Below are 27,888 nucleotides of genomic sequence, written 5' to 3' on the forward strand. Positions count from 1 at the left end.
AAAAAAATAGAAATAATGAACTGTTGAGTTGGTCCCGTAATTAAATAAATATTAACTGCGAGTTTTATATTAATTACGTCAACATTGCCGCAAGTTTATTCTCTCAAGGGACACTATTCAAAGAAGGAGGCGGAAGATTAATAAGAACGAAATTAATATTTAAAAAAAGAAATATAAAGTTGAGCAGGAAAAATGGCTATATAACTATTTATCGAGAACGGTGAGCTCTTCAAATTTGTTTATTTGATTTATAATCCGACCAGACTTTGGTTTTTTAAAATGTATTATGTACGCCCTCCAATTTTCATATTTATCATTGCCATTTATTATGAACATATTAATAATTTTATGATAATTATAATGCTCTGTGTAGTACAATCCTTCAGAGAATAAAATCTGATAATATATAAACTCTAGTTTACAGAGCCAAAGTTCAGTTCGTTAAATCATTAACTCGTTTATTTAAATATTTAAAACAATATAATATTTTAGAACATCAAATAAAAAAATAAAATGATCAATAGGTATAACAAAGAAATATTTTTTAGGAATAATTTATTAATGAAACTACGGGTATAATTTATGTTTTCATTGAATATTTTGAACTTTTTTAAGTTTTTTTTCAATCATAAAGTTTGAAATCCTGAAAGATTTCTTATACATTTTTCTTAAAGCAGCCTAAAACTATTTCAAAATTATAGACATTTTTTTTTATAGCCATTTCAAGTATAATTTTGACAAAATTGAATATTTTAACAAAAATTAACCATTATTTTGTTGTGTTTTAAAAATTGTATTTGTAGAGACTTAGCGTTTTTTAAATATTGAGTGTATTATTATCAACTATAAGTACCATTGATGTTTTCAAAATATTAGTACAGTATTTCACATGACTAATACATAAAAAATATGAAACATTATCAGAAATATAGGCTGACAGAAAATGATAACAGTTGTATTGTTTCCGTTATAATGTGCTTCCTGTAAAACTGAATAAAACTCAATATATGTGTTATGTGTACCTATATATATATTAGCCAAAAAGTTTGTTCCATACAATTTAAATGATTTACTAAAAAGTTTCATATTCATAATTTCAAAATTATTATACGCGTTGTTTCGCGTGTAATTGTGTAAAAACTTTCTATTTCATACCTCTACCCCATTAGCGTCGTTTATATATTTAACTTTTCACATATTTTATTGCATAGAACGCCAAAGTGTATTATTCTCTCAGAGATACAATATTGGAAACGACGTCTGGAAACTCGGAGAAAAATCAGTACAACAACAGTAGGGTAGAGTATTCCAGCAAGATTAAAAATGGTGGATTTCAAATAACTATAGGATACCGCAATTCAGTTCGAAATGCTCCTGTCCCAATATACCGTATCTTGTTAGTTTGGTTGAATGGTTTCCTGTTGAGAATATCTTTTATCAGATTTTCAGTGCATTCTTGTTCATACAATAGCATGACAAACGAAACGCTGGTTTTAGATAATAATGATAGGTACTAAGAATAATAAAAATATAAATGTAACAATATCATCTGGAATTTATTTTTAATATTTGAAACAAGTAGGAAACGCTTATTAAAATTATCCACATACTTCTATATAAATATAATATAAATTTAAGTATCTAGTGAAATTAAGATATCATTCTAACAAAACAAAAATGTACGTGGATTTATAAATTATGAATCAGTTGGTATAAGTATTTTAAATTAGTTTTAAAGTTATACATTTGTACGATACTTACTTTAAATCTTAAATCTCAGATTATCCTTATTCCTTAGTACCCTTTAAGTTTATTTATTGTTTGTGTGCATAATATTATGTTACTCATATTATATTAAAATTAGATTAAACTTTATAATATAAAATAAATACATAACTTAAAAATATAGTTTTATTGTCATGTCAATATTGGATTGTATATTAAAAATACTAAAAAAAGTACTGAAAATTTGAAAATTAAACAAAACAACGTTAGGTCAACGTGACGAGTCTGGGGATCTGACGTCATCATGATCGTTGCCATGCGAGTGCGTCTCAAATACTGATATACAGCTCATTTGGTGCGTGAACTACACATATTACATATATATATTAAGTATAAACTGAACTAAGTTTTGCGAGGGCTCAATCACATAGTTAGCTTGCAGAAGGGAGGGGGCGTCATTGTCGTCTTGGGCTATCCAGCGGTAGCCGTGGAATGGCTTAGAGCAATTTTCATTAACTCCGTCATTGTCGGCTACTCTCGTATCCCCACGTGTGGGACCTATACATAATGTTTCTCCGACCAAAAAAAAAAATATTTTATTATTGTATAAGTCATCGTTGAACATAAAATTATTAGTATATAAGTTTATACCATAGTGCTTCGGGGTTAACTATATTATTTTAACTATTTAAAAAAAGAATTCTAAAATGTATATAATATTCAGTAATTCGAAGCAATTAATAAAATTAATACAAAATAATAATAATCCTAAAATTTGTTCGGTCTCACAAAAATAAAACAGGCTCAGGTATTTGTTAATCGGTATTTTTCGAAACATGTGGAAGTCGTAAAATACAAAATAATATCGTAAAACAACCGATATAAACAAAAAAAGGTATGCTTGTAATACAATCGAAATCATAACTCTGCAGGTCACTCATAGTCTCCCAACTCATTGGTCGCCGTTTTGCTGTGTATTATGTGCGTATACCGGGGGTCGCTACCAGCCATAAAAATGATACCACCAACTTCTCGTCGACCGAAGTACCCTAATGTTTGGTTATTGTACAGTGTGTTGATGTGAAATGATGGGTGTATAGACACTGTTTCTTCTAATGCTGCTGCTTCTGCTGATAATAATGATTATGATGACGTCGAACGGTAGGTGGTCGGCGGTGGGCTTTACAGCAGCAGCAGCAGCAGCAGTAGCAGGGGATCGGGGAAAGTTGGCGCAAACGAACCGATTGTTGTGTAGTTTTGTTAGCACTGGGAGAGCTGCGCAGGATTATTATTACTATTATTATTATTATCATTATCTTTGTTATTATTATTATTATTATTATTATTATTATTCGTTATACTCGCAAACAGTGTAGTGGTGCGCTGGTGTTGTATTGTATTATACGGCCGACCCTTGCGGCGGCTGTGGCAGCGGAATGCGATTTACGATCGACGTCAAACGATTATACGCACTCTCCCGATATATATATAGGTATTATTATATTATATAACGGGAGGTTGTTACATTGTTATTATTGTTTGTTCAACTCCAATTGAAATATTATACTGCACCGAGCTCCACAAATATAATTAATACAATTAATATTAACCATTAGCCATACCCTCCCGACCAAGTCACTAGGTATTATACCTGTTTTATACATAGCTTTTTCTTCTAGCCATTGGTATAACGTTTTTCGGAAAAAATTTACAACGCCGAATTATAATATTATAATATACATATACATTATAATACAATGAAAACATTAAAATAGGATTTTTCTTTACGGTGTTATTAATTAACATTTATGACCGTTGATAAATTAAGTAAACACAATTACTGAGCTCCCCGGCAGTCAACTTTTTTGTACAATTTTTCGGTATCTATAAAGTAAATAATTACAATTTTGGCGTAATATAATTTTCGGGCTTAACACACATTTAATTATTTCCATAAATCACTAAAAAATGTTTCGCGTTTAAGTTTTGAAAAAGAATGTGCTTCATGCATTTACGCATATTGTTTGACTGCACGTGTAAAATTCTGCGAAATTCTGTAATAAATAAATAATTTGTATTTTACCAACAATGAAGATCCACATACCAGAGCATTGCGTTTTATATATTAAAGCGCCGTAGTAGAATGTTTATGGATCAAATAAATCAATGTCATCACGTTAAATAGCCAATAGTGTTTGAAACAAAATGCTTTTACAGTTTTATGAATAAATTATCAATAATAGAATGCTCACTAAACAACCGTGTATCGACTTGAATTGTTTACTTTTGACTTCAGAACTCATAAGTGTGCTCAATAGCTGCTACTGCAGAGTTTCATCATCAGTAGGATGGTTGTTACTTGTTTTCGTTGGTACTTGGTATGGTATAATACTATGATATAAGAACTCGCTTTAGGTAAAATAATATACATTGTGCTTTCCACGACATCGCTATTTTATTTACATATAACTCTGTTAGTTGGAACGGAGTCGTATTCTTGAGATGTCCTAAGTAGATTAAATTATTAATGTTTGGATCAATACCCCGATTAAACACGTATAATATGGTACCATGATAATACGGTGAATTATAATTTATAATAACCCTTGGAAACAAACAACTATTCTTGGAAGTTGTATCGTAATATAATGTGGTTCGGTAATGTTTGGTAATATTTATTTTATTTTACTTAATTTTTAAGTTTTAAACTTCAATACATTCAGAGAACCAAACATATTATTCTAGATTTTTAAAAACGTATTATGTTTTTTCGAGATATTTTTAGTTCATATTTTTACTGCTTTTTGTTCATTTAGATTCAGAAAGGTACCTCACTTCGTATATTATTATTTTCCATACGCAATACAATTCTAAAAATATCTCAAAACCGGTGTAAGCAAACCATTTTTACGATGTCTGTTTAGGTAATATTCTATATCCACTGCGAGTGATCATTAGCGTTCGTGACTTCCCCGGACACTTTATGTAATTAAAGATATTAAACTACTGCTAAGATTCTTGAATTGAATTAATTCAATTCTTGAACGTATATACGCTGTCAGTCACATGTCACTACATTTTGCGTTCAAAAAATGTTCAACACGAAAGTCCCAAAAAGTGGAAGAAAATTTCACCCAGTACCAAATGTCCGATTTTAATTTTGAAAACATATTTTAACGTCTAGTCTCTTTTTTAGGTTAAGTATAAAATGGATTTTAGATTTGTAGTATTTTTTAATTAGTATTATACAGTACAAAATTGTCCGAATTAGTTATCTTTTTTTTTCAAGGTTCACTTTTACTTAAGTGTCTTATAATTCTTTATTTTATACAAAAAATGCTCATAAAACCAACAAATATAAACAATTTTTTCAAAATTAAAATTGGACTTCGGGAAGTTTTTTTTATTTCTTCTGCTTGTTGGTCTAAATTCATGAAAAAAAACGACCGGCTTTTAATAGCCTAAATACATTTTATTAAAACAAGTGATATTGATAAGTGATAATGAATTTTGAGTTCTAATGTTCGATTTATGATAAGTAGTAATTTAAACCACTGAAGGATTAGTACACAGTGTTTAGTAAGCAGAAAGCATATTTAAATTCTCGTTTATGGTTTATTTAGAAATACTTCCACAAAATATATAATGATAAAATAGTGATGGATTCTTTTGAAATGCGTCTAATATTACAATTTCTATGCACCACTGTCTTTAAGACTACACCTCTTAATAATAAACTATTATGTGCATATTTTATCCCTAGTTTATAGTAAAAATAACAAAAAGTATGTCTTAGCAGACTATTAATTGACTGAGGAATAATGTTGACAGTTGTATATAAATTTCAAAAGACACTTATATTTGAAACGTTTTATAAACAAACACTGAAACACATACACTATATACCCACAATATACATACAATGATATGAAACATAAAATATTTCTGTAATATAATTTATATACATATATAAACTAATACTATTGACAATAATTGTATTTTAGTTGGTGTTTTTACTCAATTTCTATTTTGACATAAGAATAATAAAAAGCTATTAAAAATGTTTTTAATGGTCGACCACCGGGAATAATGACATCGTTTCGCGCTCATTTCAGACTTAAAAAACGATTCAGAGAATCTCTTATTTCCTTGCTGCTACATTCCCAGCCTATGTTTTAGCGCCCGTTGTTTTTACACTCGAGGCAACAAAACAATATTTTAAAGAATTGTCACAACTGCACTCGTGGACGACACCGGAGGGGGTTTGTCTGACACGACATCCACTGTCCGCCACTGTTCCTAAAATGTTTTTTTCACGGCACGTTTTCACAGCCACAATCGATGACGGGACTCCGGAATTTTCTGTCGGCCTTCGACGTGACAAGTTGACGTAATCGTGTTGAATGAAAAAAAAAATATATATAATAACAAAAATTGCAACAATTTTATAAGGAATATATATAAAAAGAATAAATAGAGACGAGAAAGAACTACCTCCCACGCATCTACTACGGTATTCTGGCAATATTAACCGAAGCGTGAAAACTTTATACGCCCCGAACAAAATGCAAATTACAAATGCACTTTTCGCTTCGAAACTCAAATCGGCTTAAACTTGAATTATTTAAAGGGGAAATGTATGACAGTTTTTCAGATGACACTCCAACCAGATTTATTTTCTTGTTTTCAATGAAGACTACTCACGTAAATGTCAAAATAACTGTATAAGTATAACTGTATAAGTATATAACTGTGTCAGCTATTTAAATTAATTCAATAAATATCTTTACTTGTGTACATATTATTATACTGTGTCGTTGTATCCTTTTCTGAACACACTCGTCGTTTTGTTTTTGATTATAGTTAATAATAATTTATAGCAATTTATATAATAATTAATTTTAATTTGTACCTACAACTATAACGACTATTATACTTTTAAAATAATTACAATCTACTTATTTTTTTACATTTAACTCGAGATAACTAGAGCTAGATTATATCCAATTCTTACACGACAATTTTTAAAATATTTAGTCTAATATTTAAAAAATAAACATCTTGGTGTTATTTAAATACTCAATCATATACATACCTACCATCTTACTATTGTAATTACATGAATAAAATCGATTTTTTTAGATTATACCATTACCGTTATTTTTGTATGATTTAGGTATAGTTTCAATTTCGTTTTTAATTTTATGTAGGTACTAAACTTACTGTTTAATGTAATACTGTCTAATATTACTTTATAGGTAAAATAAGTGTTTCTTCAAAATAAAATATAATAATATAGTTGGACAAAAACTAATACTCAACTTGACATATTTTCTGTAATAGAAAAATTGTTTACTTTACTTTTTAGCATATTTTATAATGTCACACTTGATCGATGTGACTTTTTAAGGGTATACTTTGATAATGTTTGTGTACTTATTTTCATGCATATTTTTATGGTCATACGCATTCTAATCCTAATTATGGCGAACGCTCAGATCGAATGAATAGTTTTTTAAAGGTGAATTGTACGTTGAACAAATATTTGTTATTTACAATGTTTTGCAGAGCGACGTACCCATATTATCTCTGTCTTAGAACAATAGTATAATATGGAGGAACACTCGTGCTTTGCCCCAGGGGCGGCACCGCGCAGCTATGCGCAAGTATAAATATTAAATATTTATATTACACGTAGGTATTGTATACACTCTCAAAGTAAGGGGGGGGGGCGTTCAAGGTATCTGAACGGTGTTTGATGGCAAGCATGGGATGGTGGAGTGTCTAAACGACGACTATACGACTAGATGGTTAAAGATTACACAATCGAGAATACGAAGTGCTGCAAGACGGTCGCTACGGGACCCGACAGGACCATCGCACCACTACCCCGCGATAATAATTGGTATAACATTATTATAATAATATAATTGTTGCTCTCGCCTGGCGGCGGTGTTGTCGTGTTTATTATTTACGACCTCAAAGTCCGCGATAGTTTGTTCCACGTTTCCCCTTGTCCACCCCCACCACCAAACGTCCTTTTATCCCATCCACGTCCACCGGCTGTAGTTATATGTACGCATTAAATATATATGTTTATCGCTGTTGTGTCCCTGTGGCCGAATTTACGCATCGCCGCCGAACAATAGTACACACACATGTATGTATAATATTATAATATCAAACTGCTGCGTTTGTTGGGTACTGCGTGTAGTCGACAAAACGTACGAACACACACACACACACACACACACACACACACACACACACACACACACACACACACACTCATTCACTTACATGCATATTATTTATTATAGCTGTAAACGGTATATATTGTAAGCGGACGAAGAGGAGCTAAACCAGCTCCCGAAGGGTGTGTGGGTGTGTGTCGCGGCGGGTGGAAGAGAACGCAGTCGAGGGATTTACGGGAGCACGAATTGCCCCTCCGCCGGTGGTTACGACGAGTACGACTACGACGGCGACGACGATGACGCCTAGGTATGATGCGTGGGGGGGGGGTAGGGTAGATAAAGCCAATATTGGACATGTCGAAAGAGCGTGCGTTTAATGCATATTCATGCGGACGTTATAGGACGTTTGATTGATAGCGCACAACTGCTCCATTCCCCCCCTCCCCCCTTACGCGCTATTCCATTGCGCTCCCATCACCAGTGGTGTAGAGCGCACTTCGACGGTAGTATAAAATATAACTGCAGTAGAGACATAATATAGGTACGCGTAATGTGTTTCATATACGTAATACTATAATGTACCACCGTGTGTGCTGTGTTTACTGTATATTATTATAATGTATTAAACTCATTCTGAATCTGTATACATTATTCTATTTTAATAACGAGTAGTCTCGATCTGTATTGAAAATATTATATAAACATACAGTGGCCTACGTTTACGACGGTGAATTAAAAACATGCACTAAATAGTATTGTCGATCAATTGAAGAATTATTTCCTACTGAACAATTGTCGTCAAACGTATTATTCAGTAAAATTTGAGAGCTGACAATTTAATCTAATGTATAAATAATCTGTCTCATTAAATGTTTATTAGTCGAACTGCATAAACGCATTGTTTTTTGAGTGAAGTCGGTTTTGTCGTGTTTCGAGTGTGGTATACCAATATGCAATGTACGAGTTATGTGTCGAGTTATATCATAAACTCACAGATAAAGAAAACTAGACACCCCTTGGCTTTTTATTTGCCATATTATAGAAACGTAAACATATTTTTATAAAGTATAGTATACATATTATGAATTATTATATAAACCTCCCCCCCTTGTATTGGACATAAAAATGTTAATAATATAATACGATTCGGATAAATATCAATAAAGTAAACCATATTATAAGAATGTAATATGTCAAATATATGTATATAAATTAATACATAGTATTTATACGACAATTAGATTAATAACATGTTTTTGACGTTTAAATCGTACACGTTTTTAGTATATTTAGTAGATTTTACAACTTGGGATATTGAATTTATTATGCCCCATATTATTCCTAACATTGAAAATACATAGAGACTAGTGTCAAAACGATCTTAAAAAATATTAAATTTTTTATAAATAGATGAATACACTGCCACAGTGTTGTATTGATTGTATTCATTCTGTTTATGCTACTTGTGTTATCTTGGCTATTATATTTTCCAAGCAAATACTAACAGTTTATATTTGGAATGAACCACAAGAATACCATAACCCGCCGTAAGATACGATTGTTAGAACATATTTTTATAGGCGCTTCGACCAGATTGTAATATTAGTCGATAATTGAAACTCTAAATTATTATTCATTTTGTTCAAATTCGTATCGAATTCGAATTCGAATGAATAATAAATAATAATCCCGTAGATACACGCAGTTAGGCTAATAAGTCAAATATTAATTATTTTTCAAGAACATTGTAACGAAGTATAACCTTAAATTTATTATGATAATTTTCTACTTCAACCCTATTTATTTTATAAGCTTGAAAATGTTATTAAGCTCGACTTATTTTTAAATTGTATTTACTTTTATTTTGCCAACGGTGATGCATAACACTTATACAAACTAGTACTTACTTTTTTTCATAAAATACGTCCTACAATACATCCAAAATAAATAATATAAGTACCATGAAATAAGAAATTATGCGTGTCTACATAATAATAATAATATCTACACGTCATTATACGTACTTAAATAACAGTTTCGTGGAAATTATTCAAACGTTTTGTTTTAAATTACTTTTGCAATATTCATACAATTTAATTCTAAACCTTGTAGATTCATCTCTTGTCAAGTTAATAATATCAAGCGTGACGTTGACTGGCGTGTACTTCAGATGTACAGATTCATATAGACAGAACACAATTTGTTTTTTTAAATTAAAATTCAGTTATTCAAATAGAGATTTAAAAATGTGTCGTTTTGTTTCGAATTAAATGTTATATACATGGTTATAAAACGCATGGAAGTGTATTCCGACGGCAAAATGCGTGCCATAATTTTACTTTTCAACTTTTTTTCATTCAAAACTCAGTTAAGAAAAGACGATTCGGTTCAAGTTTATTCCGTTTAAACGGTTTATTGATAATTTTCATTTCCTATAAATTTAGGAACACAGTTATAAACATGTTAAACGTTTAAAAAACTAAAGCGGATTACACGGGTAGATAATTATCATACATTTGTGTACTGTATTTCTTTTTGGTTCATTCATTTTACTCTTTAGACCATTATAAATTATATAAATTGTTTTGATAAAATTCATATTTTTAGTTTGATGAATATATTTTTAGACTCCAAACAAACGGATGGTTGTATTGGTTTTAAAATAATATGTGTCTTAAGACATTTTTTTCGTACCATAAAAATTAATTCAATCTTTATCGTGAGGACAGTTTCTGGTATTAGCAAACTGAATCTATTTTGTACTCGGGTGATAAAAACTCAAAAGTAAAATTACATTATTTATACTGTTCTACTCTAAGTCAGTATTGGTTTATAAGTTTATATCGATGATATTATATGATTTAATAAAATAATAAATATGATTTATATGATATTTTTAGAAAATCTAGGGCAATCTAATGTATGATAGAAAAATAAATTACTCAGGAATAGATACTGACAGACCATTTCCGTTTTGAATCGTTTATCATATGAATTCTGCTATTTAAATTTAACATATTATTCTTTACTGAAATGATCTACTGCCTACTGAATGACGAGGTACACTTAAACTCTGCTACACATCAGAACGACTTCCCCGGTTTTTAATATTAAAATCTTTCTTCCATGTACTTCAACTGTATTATTCATCTTAAATGTTGGAAATATTTAATGAAAAACATTGTTGGTATTGTGTTGTATAACTATAAGCATAGACATATTAAAAAAAAAAATCACATAAATAAATTAATACAAAACCATCCATCTACCTACACAAACATTATGCAATCCAAATAAATATTAAACATTTTTTTTATTCAACATGGATAAAAAATGTATTTTTATTGCCAAGTTCTTACCAAGTTGAATGAAAAGATCCAATTTCGATGTAAGTGATAAATAAATTTGGATTCCTTAAAAATAAAAGAAAGAATATTAAAATAAACCTAACTGAACAAAACAAAAACACTATAAATCACTGATTTTGAGGTGTAAAAACAGCTCGCTGAGATAAAATACAGTAGATCTTAAAATTTATGAGCCCCCTGACTTTAAAATAATAATTATATAACTTTTGAAAACATTTGTTTTGGTGTTGTTGTATACAATTTAAATTCGAATAGAAAGCTTTTTTTAATTTAAAATCTTAAATTATGACTTACTGCAATATTCTACGTAAATATTTTGTTAAAAATAATGTTTCTTCTTATAATATAGTGCATATTGAATTATTGATATTACCCCTGTAAGATGTTGCATGAAATTGGATTTATAAGTAAATGCTTAAAGTATGACCAATGAACCATTATTTTTAAAATGGCATAATATTAAAAAATATATATATTCAAGTGACTATATCAATACTGTTACCATGTGGTGAACACTATATAAAATTTTATGATTTTTTGAATTTTTTTTTAAATTATTATTTAAAACTTCGGCTTCTAGGGCCATTGGCTACACATTACATCTTAAATTACATTAATATTAGTATACAAGTTACAAGTCACAAGAGATTGATTAAATTGGTCTTAATTATGATGGAAATTGTGTTTTCCATGTTGTCTGGGTGAAGGGCTTTAAAGAGAATGTTTGGTATTCCTGCTTCCCATTTATCCGCTTCAGACGAGAGGCATTCAATTACGATGTGTTTAATAGTGGGAGGTGTGCCGCAACTACACATCTAGGGGGGGGGGGGTCATCCACAGTTATACTTTTAATGCAGTCAAGTTGATTTAAATATATGTTAAAATAATAGTATAAATTGTACTATTATGATACATATTACATTATTTTGTTTTATTTTTTTTGTTGAACCGTTTGGTTGGCTCATAACATAAATTTTAGTCTACCATTCCTCCGATCATCTTTTAGCCTCTTAAGTTTAGCCCTTCAGCGTTTATTCGTTCTATTTCGACCTAACACTCTTTCAATTATTGTATAATATAATATTATTTATAAAGCTCTTTATTTCATAACTCCATGTTTAAGAGGATTAAAAAAAAAATCACAGATAGTCCATCGATATATTACATTAAGTTATGCAATTCGTTTTGTTTAAGAGACATTTAGCAAAAATGTAAATAAACATTTTATGTAAAACACTAACATAGTTAGGTATTTAAATAAAATATATATAATATAAATATTATATTATGTATTATACACAAATGTTTTTATTGTTCACTTTAATGCAATGTTCTATACAAATGAAGTTAACCCACCCGAGTACTGACTAATGAGTTTTATAACGAGGGTAACTAGCGTGATATTGAAAGTTTGTAATTGGGTAAAAATAATTATAAACTTTAGGTTCTATCCGAAGCGTATAGTCATTACACATGAGGGTTTTCGTCCGTTAATCATGTAATTTAAGGCAGTCCGCATAAACGCCATAATCATACTTAGGCATACTAATGTTTTATCGATTTAACGCGGGTTTTTATGTCGACCCGAGTATTAATAATAATTATAAACTACCAGTTATTATGATATCGTTATTTCATATAATTATTATATTTTTACGATACAAATTTTAACCGTGATTTGAAATGACGTTTATGACTTCTCCCCACACACACGCATACATAGCACAACCCACCTAGGTGCATATGTAATTTAATAGAAAATAAAAAACAAAAAAATCATAAGTAATCGTATTTAATTATTATTTTTTTGATGTCACAAGTAATATAATAAAAATAATAATGTATGCCTTACTTATTTTGCTAGTGTGTACACTGTACAGATTGTTTGTAATCCAAACAAATATACTATTATTAGTTTTTACTGTATAGTTGTATACTAATAGTATAGAACACTTGTACATATACGTTTTACAAGGATGAGCCTGCTGGAAAACATAATTAGATACGAGGCTCAAACAAATGACCGAAAAGAATCGGCTCGTTGTGAACATTTTATTTAAAAGAAACGTTTTAAACGTTGTTTTCGAATAAAAGCTCAGATCTTGCCACGAAATAGCTCGTGGGCTGTATGTGCGGTGCACAGTCCCAGTCGTTTCAGTCGCGCGTCTAGGTTTTATTGGTAATTGAAAACACACTCCTTTGCTCTGCAAGTGTGGATTATGACAGCGCTAAGAAAACAGTTGTTTTTAATTCATTTTTACCACCGAAAACATAATCGTTCAACTCGTTTTAGAGCTCCGCGCTAGATATAATCTTGTATAGAACGGCCCTTACAACAGCCTCGGCGAATCGAGGAAATTAACGTCTGTTGTACATGTAACAGATAAAATATACCTATACGTGTACGACGTGTACGTCATAAATTATGTACATTTATATTATATGCGTATACTCAGGCGAATAAACCAATTTTGGCTTAATACGGCTATAATGGATCTGCCAGGGTAATCGTTGCTTGTTACTACTAATTGCAGCAATACTGCATTACTGCTGCAACTATATGTATTGCTGACTATATGTTCACTTTGTTGGCTGGTTTACATAAGCTGTATACATATAGATTATAGAGTAAAACAGTCGATCGCGTGTCGTGCGCTTGTATATGTTTGGCGGTACTAATAATTGAAATTTTATTTAGTTTTGATTTGCAAGTGCTATACCGGTATCTAAGTGTAATACGTACCAAGGCAATGATTATAAGTCTATTTTGTTTCCCGGCTTTTGCCGTCGAAAGTACACTGAAGAATATTTAGAAATAATGCGTTGCAATAAATTTCATCTAAGTTCTAACCAACTCTCAGACCGAATAAAACAACATTAATTGAGGTGGTCCTACAGAAATATTACATGGATATTATAAATTATGTTTTCATATTTTACTTTCTGTCCTAAATTAAAAATCTAATTTATGCCTTAAACTATATAATATAATATAATACATTTGGATAATACAATTGCATGTAATTACTGTAGTTTATTTTGATATAATATTTATTTTTTATTTTTACGTATATCACCTTAAAAGTATTGCAAACAAATCATTCATACCATTGTGTATTAAGCAATAGATAGGAAATTGTGAAAACCTTAAATTAAATTACATCAAAAGGAAACAAAAATATATCCATCCTTTCTCACGTCTTTAATTTCATAAGTCCGTGTAATCTCAGGGCACTAGACCCTCATTTGTCTCTCAACTTACAGCATGGCTTATATATACATTTTGAATAGACCTTGCAATTTATTTATCCTCTTTATAAAGTTTTCACTCCTAACTGTTTTTTAATAATTAATCGTTTTACTAAAATCATTCTCTTCGTGTTTCTTCGTATTTGCAATCATCACTATACTCTCAATAATTATTGAGACATGTAAACTACAGAAGATAACCACGTAAACAAAAATTATTAATTTTATAATGAAAACCTAAAGAACAAATAATAGATAGTAATACTAAAAATAATATAAATAATAAGAGCATAACACGACTATCTAATTTTTGCAAAATGATTATTCATACAACCATTGATGCAGCTAGCAACAATTATAACATCAGAAGCATGAATCTAGTCGATTAAAACGTTATTCTAAATCGATGAGTTTTCCCCCATATCAAACAAACTTGTCATCTAACGTTTTTCCCAGTGCAGGATATTGTATAATAATTTAATGCCCGTTAACCGCACCGACGGTCCCAACTGCGATGCGGTCCTCGGACCTAGCTGGATTTCCTCCCTCGCTGTCGACATTATTCGTAGAGTTAACGACGGTATGTCATCATAATGCTGGCTGGTGGTGCATCTTGGACGGTGTCAGTTACAGCAGCCAACGAGGGCGGATTATTGTCGTGGCGCAGTCGGCGCGTTATTATGGTCGGCGGGCCAATTAAGCCAATTTGGCTGTCGGACGGGCAATCAGACTAATTTTCGGTGACAATACTCGGATCATCCCGTAATGAAATCCTGCGAATTCCGCAGACGTAGCCTAGTCCTGCGGGTTAGAATTTATGGTAGGAAGGGTGGTCGTAGAGGAAGGGCTTTTGGTTCCGGTCGACTAATACTCCCGAACGGTTTTATCACAAAGTCCCCAAGTCCTGCAGCGTCAACGTCATTCATGGTCTACGACCGCCATTCGCCTTTTATTTGCAACGGAGACCGTTAATATTTGATTTTGCCAATGCAACAGTGGCGAAATATTGGTATTCTATTTCTACCAACCCGTACCTCACCATTTGGCCGAATGGATTCGGTTCATTAATGATCGAAGCCTAGAGGAGAGGAGAAAACCAACGGCAGTCTAATATATATAAAATACTGCACTTACATATATATATATATATATAATACTGCGCATTACATAATATTATTATTATTATTATTATTATTATATATAATGGAAGTGCTGCACCGGTTCATTTCCGGTTCGGCAGCAATCAACTCTCGGGCCGCTACCACCACCTATATATCGCCGCCTCCGGCATCCGAGTCCAACGGCAGCCGTCGCCGGGACCGCTTTTGCGTGCGATATTACGTCCATCCAACCGGCGAATCGGTTATTATTATTATTTCCTCTCGTGCTTGCCCTCCTGCCATAATTTTCCCTAATCCTATATACATATATATATATATATAATACACTGTCAAGTTCTGTGCACTACCTACTTGAAGCGTGGCCGAAGAGACCGAAACATCGTCCACCGTAATTTTCTCCCGTTTACGAGTAATTTCCAATATCCGAGTTTTCCTCCCGTGTTTTTCACGCGTGCACTATAGGCACAGCTCGCCGTCGAATGCGCTTCAGTGGAGCGTGTGTTTCGTCGTACCGTTTATAGATAAAACAAATAAAAGTCTTTTATCTTCAATATCACAAAATGATATAATGTGATTCCGTTAATGCACGTGCACACGTGTTTGAGTTAAGAAATCAGAATATATAAAATGTATGCGAACAAAAAATGCTCATTATATTATATTCTAATCTTGTCATGAATGTATGACTGCGAAAAGACTACCTTGATTCTATATTTATAAAACGCAAACGCACCATCGCGTTTATAAATCGTTAATCCAAAATTTATATTGTAATTATGTATGCTTGTACATGTATATAATATATGTATGTATATATATTTGTACATCGTCTGTGGCACTAAACTTCCTTTTCGTCGGTCGTCTTTAAAAGTTATTTAACAAACTTTGGCAATTACAACTTCTTTTTTAAATACACGTTAAATAAGTTGCATGCTTAGAGTTAAACTATGTTATAATTCGTCACGTCGATTTCTTATAATCAAATAGCTAGAAGTCGTTGCTTTGAGCCAAATGGTATGTTGTAATTATATTTACAACGGAATGTGTTGTTTCGTGAAATTGAGGAACTAAAACCATCTAGGAAATAATTTTTTTAACTTAAAAATGTTTACACTTTTTTCTGACACATTTAACAAAAAAAATATCAAATCCTTACTGCTATGTTCTTGCGTCACATAAGCACCTTAATACCTAATTAATTGAGTAACGCGCATTAAGTAACGATTTCTGTTCAACGGATTTGTTGGTGGCGAGGTGTGCATTTTAAAGATTACACGAAAACTTGATAGCGGGTGTGCAGAAATATTTGTTTTTTCCTCTCCTGCCTATCGGAATAGCAAGGGCTCGACGTAAATTATTAGTCTCGGTGTATGCGCATTATTGTTACAGTGATGGTGTATAATAATATATGTACATATATATATATATGTATATTGTATATATAATGAATGCGAATATCAAGTGACCAAAATGGGTCGGTAGAAAACGCCTATTTGGGTTTTGAAGTACGAACACGGTGTGCGGGTGAGGAGAACTGTGGCGGAGTGGCGAGAGTCGGTCGGGCCGGTCGTTTTAAAGCATTAGCATTTGAAAGAGGAAGTCTGGCAAAAGTAGCGCAGCGGTGGCGTACACGTATATACGCGCATATAACGCCGGCGCACGCATACGCATTTTGATGAAAAACCCCGCAGTGCACCGGAAAGCTCTTCTACACTATATACTACGCCAAATATATAATATACACACACACAAATATATATATATATTGTGTGTATAGTGCACACATTCTTATACCTTTATGTATATTATATTTATGTACACAATTTGTATAGACGAAGTGCGCGGTCTCGCGGGGCACTCGGAATTCTCGCGGGCTTTCGTGGACAATTGCGACAAGTCGATTGAATTGTAAAAAAAAAAACCATTATGACGTAATATATTGGGTAGAGTATTATAGGGTAGATAAGGTAGATTTGTCGAGTACCGTGGTTCCGTGACGGGGAGGGGGGATCGTGGGGTATACCAATCAAATAAACCGGTCAATTTGGCGTCGTTATACCGCTGCTATAATCTTGTTTCTGAGATAATATATTATAATTTACAATATAAACGTGCCCGGTGTACGTATTTTGTCTAGCGTAGGCGCATGCAGGTATAGTCGATATCCCGTGCACGTCGTTCTGTTTTCTTATCCATGTTAAAATACCTATTATTATTACTATCAATATGGTTTGTTTCGATATCGTTGTAAAAGTACATCCTTAGTAGTAAATTCGCATTGCTGCCCGATTTTTGGCCTCAATTCGACTCATTCGTGTATTTTTATGAAACTATAATGATATATATCCAAACCTCTATATTATATAATAAATTCAATCTACTACCTCTACAAACTCGTACCTACTCTTTTCTATACTATAATTATATGCAAGTTTCTATCGTTTTTCATTTTATACATACGTCCTATATTATATACTTATACAATAAATGTATATATAACCAATCGTATCGGAGAACAATGCAAAAGTCGATTACTTCGTTCACAAAATTTAAATATTTTATCAAACAAACGATGAATTATTCATTTGGTGAAATGACAAACTTTCGTGTTGCCCCTAGTGACCGATCAATGACATTAATTTTGCTTTGAAATCTTTAAATAGTCTTAAGAATTTACCATATCCCTTCGATTTATTTAAAATCCGTGATATTAACTGTACACCTATACTAACAAAACTTAAAAAAAAAATATTATTTCATAAACTATTATTATTATTAGATATTTTTTTGGTTGCTTCTGTAATTAAAAATCATTGAATAATATTTAAAAAACAAATTTTCATATTTTATCACATAGATTTATTGCCATATTCTTATAATTTAACTTCATAATTGTTAAGCGTTATTCTCGTCCATATACGTGCATTCAGGGAACCTAAAACATTTTGGATGTAAAATTATGTTGATATAGTCGGATATAGTGTTTTTATCATAATAGATTTTGATAAAAGTATGTTTCGTATAACACACATATTTTTTAAAATATCAAAATATTTATTAGTTTTCGGAAAAATTGATCCATTTCAGTCGGACATTGGTGTAGCGAAATTGCCTATATTGGACGCCGTGTTACCATAATTGTATTATTTACATTTTTCAAACAATTTCATACTGTAATACCAGATTGTTGCAATACAATATTATGTTTTCAGTGTTTTCACATACAAATCTAAAATAAAATACTTTTAGATGTAATATTAAAGAAATTCAAAAGTAATGGAATCCTCTATTGTTTCATGTTTTGACATTTTTTTTCGCTATGTCTACAAAGTCGGGGCATATTATAATGAACACTGCGCTTTTGATTATTATTATGCAGTCTGCGATCAGACATGGAAGAAGAGAGTATAAATGAAAATGAGACATTGTGCTCGGATTGGACAGCTAGCGTGTGGTGCATAGTGCATACGTATAATGTACACATTTCACACACACAGTATAATATATATAAATATAAAGTAAAATGTATTGAAGGCTCTTCTAAACAAGCGTAAAAGTAAGGGTGGAATGTGAAACGCTGAACTCACTTTTTGTATCACCGTCTCCCTATCCTATCCAATGACGGTATAATGACTATCTGAATAATGCATTTTACAAGGGCATTCGGTGAATCCTTACGAGTGAATAGAGAAAACGTAACCCATTGGTGAGGCCTTAGTTTTTTTTTACTTGAATGTCTATATAAAATATCTATTCTACAATATATTGTGTTTGAACTTAGAACTTCCATCGTTTTTTCACCTCACTTGAGATGGGATAAAAATATAATAAGAAGAAAATTGCTGTAATAAACCAACTGACAATCAGTATGATGTTCTGGAAATATTTTGAACCGTCTGCAAATTCTCAATTTGTTTGCATATCGATTTTAAGCGATTTATACAATTTGTTCTGTATTTAAATTAATTGCAACGAGTCACACAAGGGTTATATCAATGACATTTAGCGTCCCTTCCTTCTTTCTATGTATGTGTTATTGAATTTAAAGTAATATTTTTATTTGAAATTTAAATGTTATTAAAAATATACGATGTTAAATCACTTGATTTTATTTATACTGTATTTTCGATTTTCTGTATATTTGTACTTATAAATTTTAATATTATAACATGCGACGACCCGCATTATAGGACTGCACTTGCTAATTTTATTTTTGCTAAACTTAGACATTTTTTGTTTTTTATATATTGGACATGAAATATGGTTTTACAGAATAATGAATTTATTTATATAAATTTTTCTCAAATGTTAACCGTAACATAATTTATAATAAAACCGGCACAATTATTTAAACTTTTAACATCCATGCAGTGTTATATGAGCTATTTATATCCTATGATAAAACATGGTTGAAGAGATGACTGGACATTGTATAGTACATTAAACAAATAATGAAAAACTCTGAAATATTTTTATTCAAATGTTATAACATACATGTATATTATATTGTTGTCATTATTGACTTATTTCGTATTTTGTTTGCATGCTTTTCTCATCATGCTTTGCGTAGAAATCGTATACCACACCATGTTTGAGTCGAATAATATTAAGCTTTTAGGAAGGTTGGTTTCTAGAGGAAAATAATATTATTATACATCCTTGCATTTCTTAAAATCTAAAAAAAAAGTGGTTGTAATTTAAATATTTGATATAAAATTTAAAAAAAAACAATTGTTTTAAATAGAATATATAATTTAACACATACATGTATCTACATTTTTTAGGTATGTGCTATTCAAATGTTAACCTCTCCAGATCATTTATTTTTATACTTATTCGTTCTCAACGATTACACAAAGATTATTTAATTATCTATTGACTATAATAAGTAAATATATTTTCTCTATGGATTTTAATTCACAATTTAAAATGTTGAAGACCAACGATACGTAAATAATTTATCTTGAATAGAAATTTATCATGAGTAGTCACAAATCACAAATCTATTAAACCGACTAAAACAATATTTAAAATATTAAAAACTATGGTAAAAAAATGATTTTAATCTGCATAATTTAAATCGGTAACTATTGGTTGGATAAAAACATCTTGAAACTTTGTTTCGTGTACTTGTATTTTAATATTATGCATAACAGAGCGGGATAAATGTTTGGTGAGACACGTACATACCATATTTTTTTTTTATACATTTACGGTGCAAGGTATTTTTTTTTTTTTTTTTATATATCCCGTATACGACGACGAAGACGGTGGAAAAACGACGTATAGTAATAATATTTTTTCCCCTCCCGATCGACCAACGCGTATAATATATTATAATATTCTCCGAATATATTGATAAATCACCACCGTGGTTATGTTATATATTATATTATTCATCGTTGGTCGCGGGCGTCGTCGTCTCCGGAAACCCGTACACGGGCGCCGTATTAACGTCTATTATATACACACTCACGAATACATATTATATAATATTATATAATACACACACACTTATATTATATACATATATGTATACATTATACATGCGTATTATTTGCACGTGAAATACCCGTACGGAGCATTCGTATGCATAATACGATGGGAGGGGCGTGCCATCGTTGGAGGTTGTGTGGGTAGGTCGCGATGGGGTGGAACGGGGTAGTGTGAAAAGGGTATGTGAGGGACGATTTATCAGCGAGATAGAATTCGAAGCCGAAAACCATTAGAATCAATCAAAAGTATACAGTCGTAGTGTGCGGCGGGAGGCAGTGGAGCACAGGAGTGCACACTCGCACACTCGCGTGCAAAACCCTAAGTACGATTTTCGGCGGCAGATAGGTGGTGCGTGTGTGTGGGGGGGGGGGGCAGGTTCGAAAGCGATCAAACACGTCTGCGGGCAAAACTGTCTCGCCGCGAAAACGTCGAGCGATCGGCGGCGCGCGCGCGCGCGCGTTCGTGACGCGACGGCGAGCGGCACACACACACACACACACACACACACACACACACACACACACACACACACACACACACATGCGTACACCCACATGCACACGCGTCCACAGAAATGTTATGCGCGAAGGTGGGCAGGTGTGGGTGGGGACGCGTACGCCCGCACACCGAACTCGAAACGGACGGCCGACAATTATTCATCGCGCGGCGGCGGCGGTTTAAGGGTGTTTCGGGCGCATTTTCGCGTCACCTGTCCCGCCAGCGCTAAACCAAATGTGTTTCTCTTGTCGTTCGCGTTCCGAGTGCATTAACACACACGCACTCGTGCCCGCACGTCGTCACCGCGGGCGTCTCTCCGACCTGTTCCGCCGATCGCGCTCGCTGACGGATAGACGGAATGCCCGTGTGGGCGGCGTGGCGGCGTTGTTATTCGTTCGCCGCGAGTCTGCGACTGTGACAACGGCGGTGGCGTGACGTATTGATTGTTCAATTTTACACACCGCCCGCCCCCGCTCACCCGAACAACATATTGTTATCACATTATACGCCTATAACACGCGGCCAGTCGATGTATAGCAGGCTCCTGATACCTGGTACCTGTGCGCATAACCACGCTTACCTGTGTGTTACGCGTACACGTGTGTTGCGATGACGAACTGTCTCGTTTATGCTCATCATCATTATTGTATTATTGTGCTGTATTTGTATACTCTGCCTCGTAATATGGAGTCATGTCCGTTGTAATTAACGGTTATAAAGACGTCATTACTTGACGGCGGTGGTCATTTTATCATATATCGAGTTGTGGTTTCTCGATCGCATGTTGCTTATTTCATATAATACGAGCATTTAAGGGGTAACAAAGCATTGCTTCCCCCTCAATTGAGTATCACATTTGTCTTGCATACCTATCCCGAGGTTGACTCAGGCGATAGGTGATAAGAAAAGAATTTGTTACTTCATGTTTTTCGATAACACAACGTCATCATATTACACTCTTAATAAGATTTAGATAATACGTAATAATTTTGCAGACGATTGACAACAACTAAAAATATGTGGCTTAAAAATGTGCACTTAAAATGATATGATTATTTATATAAATTAAATATTTAAATTCGCCATCCCTTATAATGTCATTCAAGTTCTGCCTGCCGTCTATGAATGCAATGCAGCTACAATACGGCGATCTGTTACACCTAAATAAAAAAAATAAAAGTTTTTATTCGCTTTATTTTTATAATATAATACTACCCGATTACGAGGATTTAAGAGTAAATGTATTTATATTATACGTTTATTACAAACCGTATACTGATACCATGACGCGCGCTTATTCCTCCTCAATAAGTTGTACTGAAACTTTATGGTGGATGTAAAAAAGACTCGTTTTTCTTGTCTACGGTCTATGGTTAGGTTAAATGCGAGATGAAATTTGATTTCCTCTGTCGAGCACCCCACCAAGCACGTCTGAAAACTTTAAGAACTGTAGATACAAAATCTCTTAGTCTTGTTAAATCGTACCGTATAATAGTATATACCTACCAGTACGCTTATATAAAAATAATATAAATGCACGTAGTCCTTGCCGAATGGTGGTAGAGAAATGGGAAATATATTCTAATATCCAAAACGAAACAGTATGACCGAAAGCCATCATGCTTAAAATTGAATTTTTTTATCACAATTCAACTCGAACAAAATTGAAACTTGTATTTGTGGTTTTATTATTATTTATATTATATATTTAGACACTTACAGTTATTCAGATCATCCTCAACTCGTGTCTGAAAATTAAATAAATTGGAATTTTATTAATATAATTGACTAATTTATCTAAATGCTACACCCGATTTTGTACTATACATTTAACACGCTTCAACCACAATCAAATTAATGAAGAATCGAAATATTTTAGCACATTACTTATACTTCATTTATGGAGTGGGAAATAATTATAGTTTGTGAAACGTCAACCTCCTTTGTGTCGAGCCGTCCAATGCTTGGGGGAATTTGGGACACATTCATTTTTTGATTATAAAAATAATTTACTACCCCTCTTTATGCATTCTATTCGCAGGAAGTAACTTTTGTCCAACTGTGGTTGCAACCATTAATATAATATTGATATGTTTAATGGAATCAAAATACCGTTAATGAATTATAATTCAAAGTGCAAAGTTTGATAACCTGTTATAAAGTTAACATAAATCAAACATGATTAAAATACAATTTTGATATCATTAAAAGTTTTCTCTGAAAAAAAACCAACATCCCTATAAACATGATATTTTGTTTATCATTAACGAACTTGAAATTTTTTATGCCAGTTAGATTTATTGAATGCAGTATTTCTTAATTTTTATCCATCTTAAATTGTAAATATGTCAGTTGAATGATGAATTATTCAAAAAAACTGTAGTCTGGTCAAATTAATATTATAGAGATAATATATGAGTTTACACAATAACTCGAATAAAACTCACAATTTTAACATTGCAATTTGCGTTGCATAAGGTTATTTACTAACCACGATGATAATATAATATAATATCAGATAAAAACGTTGGGCTATCCGACGGGAGGGCCAGGGGTTATTGGTTGACCCAAAGAACGCAGTATAAATTCGAATTTTTTATTCATTGAAATTTTTTTCATTTTTTCTTTTCTCCAAGTCACCTCCTTCGGCGGTTTTGGGTCGCGGACACGTATTCAAAAATCCCTCGAGGGTCGCGAACCGACTATAATTCGCTTTGTACACCGGTCGCCGTTCGACCATCGTCTGGGTCATTGTCTGAAATATTATTTACGCCGGCATAAAACATATAATATAGGTACAAAAATAAAAACCAGCACACACATACCCACAAAACACGTATACGCAAGTATAAAATATATTTCATATAATATACGCTGTTTTGTATGCTATGTCATATTGATGGTATTCTCATAAAATAGTGTTCACGGCGCGGTGTGTGTGTGTGTGCGTTGTGTGTGTTTAATCTTGCGTTAAAAATATCGTCGAGCTCATCGGTGGTCGGGTGCATGTACGAGAGGCGGTGTAAGAGCGCGCGTTTTGTGAGCGCATGGTGTGTGATGCGTGTGCGTGTGTGTGTGTGTGTGTGTGTGTGTGTGTGTGTGTGTGTGTTAGTGTGTGTGTGTGTGCGTGTGTTTGGGGGTGCGCGTTTATAGGGAAATTTCCTGGTCACAATCGATTTGCAAAAAAAAAAAAGTAAATAAATATATGTGTGTTTATAATATATAACTCTCCCCCGGCGATCAAATCCACCTCGTCGCCAATTTTTTTCTCTCCACGCGAAAAAAAAAATATATATGTATAAATAGGGTCGTCGGGTTAGTAGACGGAAAATGTATATATGTATAATAAATAATATAAAGTGGAAAAATTCCGCATCGGTACGCACGCCGATGAGGCATTGAGATCGCTCCGCCGAGCGTACGGATTTCCCGTCCCGTTCGATTCCCGGTGTGATGTGATCTAAATAATAAACGGGTCCACATTACCATAATATTGACCTAGGTGGTGGCGGCGGCGGCGGCAGGAGGGATGATATTCACTCGGTGCCGTGTACGCAATATGTGTGTATGTCGAGCTGTATGTGATGTAAATAATATTATTATATATAAAATATATTCAACGGGGGTGGTTCAGCAGCACGCGTTTTCCCGTCGAGGGTTGTCGGATGGTGTAGGACGGTGGTCGGGCATAGGCCGAGGATCGAAAAAATAAGAATAATAAAAAAACCAAAGTATTAGGTCAATCATTGTTATTATTATTATCGTTATTATTATTTATAATTCATTATACGACGTGTGCAATAAATATCATAGACATATCTATATAGGTACGAGCATACTACTACTACTACTACTACTACTACTACTATACGCATACTATCTTAATGATTTACGTTGTAATAGTTGTACGACTTTCCGGCCCAAACACAAAAATAAATTGTTTATTTTGTTTTTTGTTTTCTTTTTATTTATATGAATAAAAATCTTTAAATAAAACCATTGTTGTGAGCATAGTTGTGATTGTACGTTATAACTGGGGTTTCAGCCGTGTTGCTGTAGCTGATCAGACCGCTGGAAACGAAAACGAGCTGAAATATGTGTCAAGGTAGGAAACATATTAACGGAATAGGTTTTTGGAGTGTGTTTTGTGATTTTAACGACACCGGGAAATTCAATTAGCTATACCATTAATATGAAAAAAAAAAATATATATACAAAACCGATCATTTTACATACCAAACATAATCATTTATATTATAAACGGATAAAAATTATAATATATTATATGCGTGTATATACACATCATAATTCACCTTGTGTGTATATAAATGTATTTGTTATTTATATTCGTATCGATTTTAGCTAATCGAATATTCCTGGCGTTTTGTTTATAGTTAATTTTTGTATGTTTTTAAAAAAAATTATTTTTATTTTATTATTTTCATTGTTAATATTTAGTTGGGATGTTTTGATTTATTGGTGTACCGTTGCGTATTTAGAATATTGATTGTTTTATCTTCGACCTGCAGATTGATATCGCTTTTGATGTATTTGATTTTAATTTTAAAAAAAAAAATGGCTGCCACATTGATTTGTTTTTTGTTTTTTGTTTTATTTTTTTTTGTTTAAAGTGTTACCAAATTACCAGTTTTTCTAATACATTTTTTTTACGTTGTACTTGGCGTAAAAGTAACATATATAATATATACTTCGCGTGATCTATATTCTTGCCAGTGCATGTTTGTTTTTTTTTTTTAATTATTGCCGATTCGTCTAAATTTAATTCTTGTAATATTTGGCTTGTGCACTAAGGGGTTTCCAAAAAATAAAATAAAACAGTTCATCTAAGAGTGATGTTTTTGATGTAAATATTCTTAGAACAAAACTTTGACCACTACTACTTTGATATTGATTTAGGTATATTATAAAACTCGGAGTTAGAGAGTCGAACGAGAAAATACATGCAGTCATTAGATTATTTATTATTAGTAGTATGTACGGCTGTGACTCTCATGAGTATAATAGTATTTTAAGATCTCTTTGTTAAATGACTTAAGAGACATTCAATGTTTTTAAAATTATTTTTATTTTTTACCATCGTGGGCACAAAAAAAGGGAAAACTTTTATTTTCAATTATTATTTTCACTGCCGACCGCGGTATGTTAGATTCACCATAAATTTAAGAAAAAAATGTACGTCGTCGTCTATACATGTTCACTTTAAGGTTTAAGTATTGTGAAGGTGTTGTTTTAATTTTCTACAGTTATACTACTTAAATATTCTTACATTGGTGCATAAGTCTAATACCTCGATGGGGAGTTCTAATGGTATAAAAGAAAGAAAACACTATAAGCGGATTTTTGTTTATGAATATATACATAAAGGCTATATCAAGGCACATACTTTTGTAGTTGTGATACAGTTCTTTTTTCAATGGAAATTAGTATTAAGTGTCTCGTCATGTCTTGTAGAGTTAAAAATTCAATGACGTTGTTTTCCTTGATTTATTATTAGTATAAGTGTTGTTCCCGTTACTTAAAATTTATAATTCATTCATAAAATATCGTTAGTCTGTTATTCCTTCTGACATTATTCTTTTAAAATCCGCTCATAAAATATTTCATAACCTAGTTTTTAAATTCTACCCCAGATTCTAATATTATTACAGTACTGCTTTATACCGTTTTAATATGTATTTATTGTTACTAAATCTGTTTGATTATTTTTGAAATACCAAACGGGAAATCATTAATAACCCCATTAATTAAAAAATAAATAGATTTAACGTTGACAATTAAATTATTATAATTTCTGTTTCGATCAATTTTGAAAATAAATATTCAAGTTCTGGAATAAATTACTTGTGTCTAATGTAAAAAAAACAACCTTTCCAACTCGACGCAGAAACTAAATTTAAAATTGTACGTATAATACTAAATTTTATCGATATATGTAGACATCATTTGAACGAAAAACATTCAGTGTACGATAATATATTATAACAATTAACAGCACGCCAACACGAAATTACATTTTTGGGAAAGCGCCTCTCGACGACCCTAGCTCCATTTACAATCGCTTTGGTGACGATCATCGTGGATTTTAATTACACAATGTTTTAATACAATATAAATATAATTTAGGTGTATACCTAATTACTATCTATAGAGTCCAAACGGGTTTTAATCATATTCCACGTGGCACTTATCGTAGACCGAAAAAGTCCATTAATATTA

At 32.2% G+C, this 27,888-nt stretch overlaps 1 protein-coding gene across 3 annotated transcripts in view; it reads left to right on the forward strand.

Annotated features, from left to right (window-relative positions):
• The window catches only part of LOC111038287 (RNA-binding protein Musashi homolog Rbp6), a 381,310-nt gene that overhangs the window by 193,737 nt on the left and 159,685 nt on the right, over nt 1–27,888 (forward strand). For 2 of the 3 annotated variants that reach the window (XM_022321331.1, XM_022321333.1), the window contains exon 4: nt 25,697–25,756. The exons of the other annotated variant lie outside the window; for it this stretch is intronic. In XM_022321331.1, coding sequence (XP_022177023.1) covers nt 25,697–25,756 — 60 coding nt within the window. The remainder of the gene's footprint in view (nt 1–25,696; nt 25,757–27,888) is intronic. 3 annotated transcript variants of the gene reach the window in all.

This window comes from Myzus persicae, unplaced genomic scaffold (assembly GCF_001856785.1).
Source record: "Myzus persicae strain clone G006 unplaced genomic scaffold, MPER_G0061.0, whole genome shotgun sequence".
Lineage (NCBI taxonomy): Eukaryota > Metazoa > Arthropoda > Insecta > Hemiptera > Aphididae > Myzus > Myzus persicae.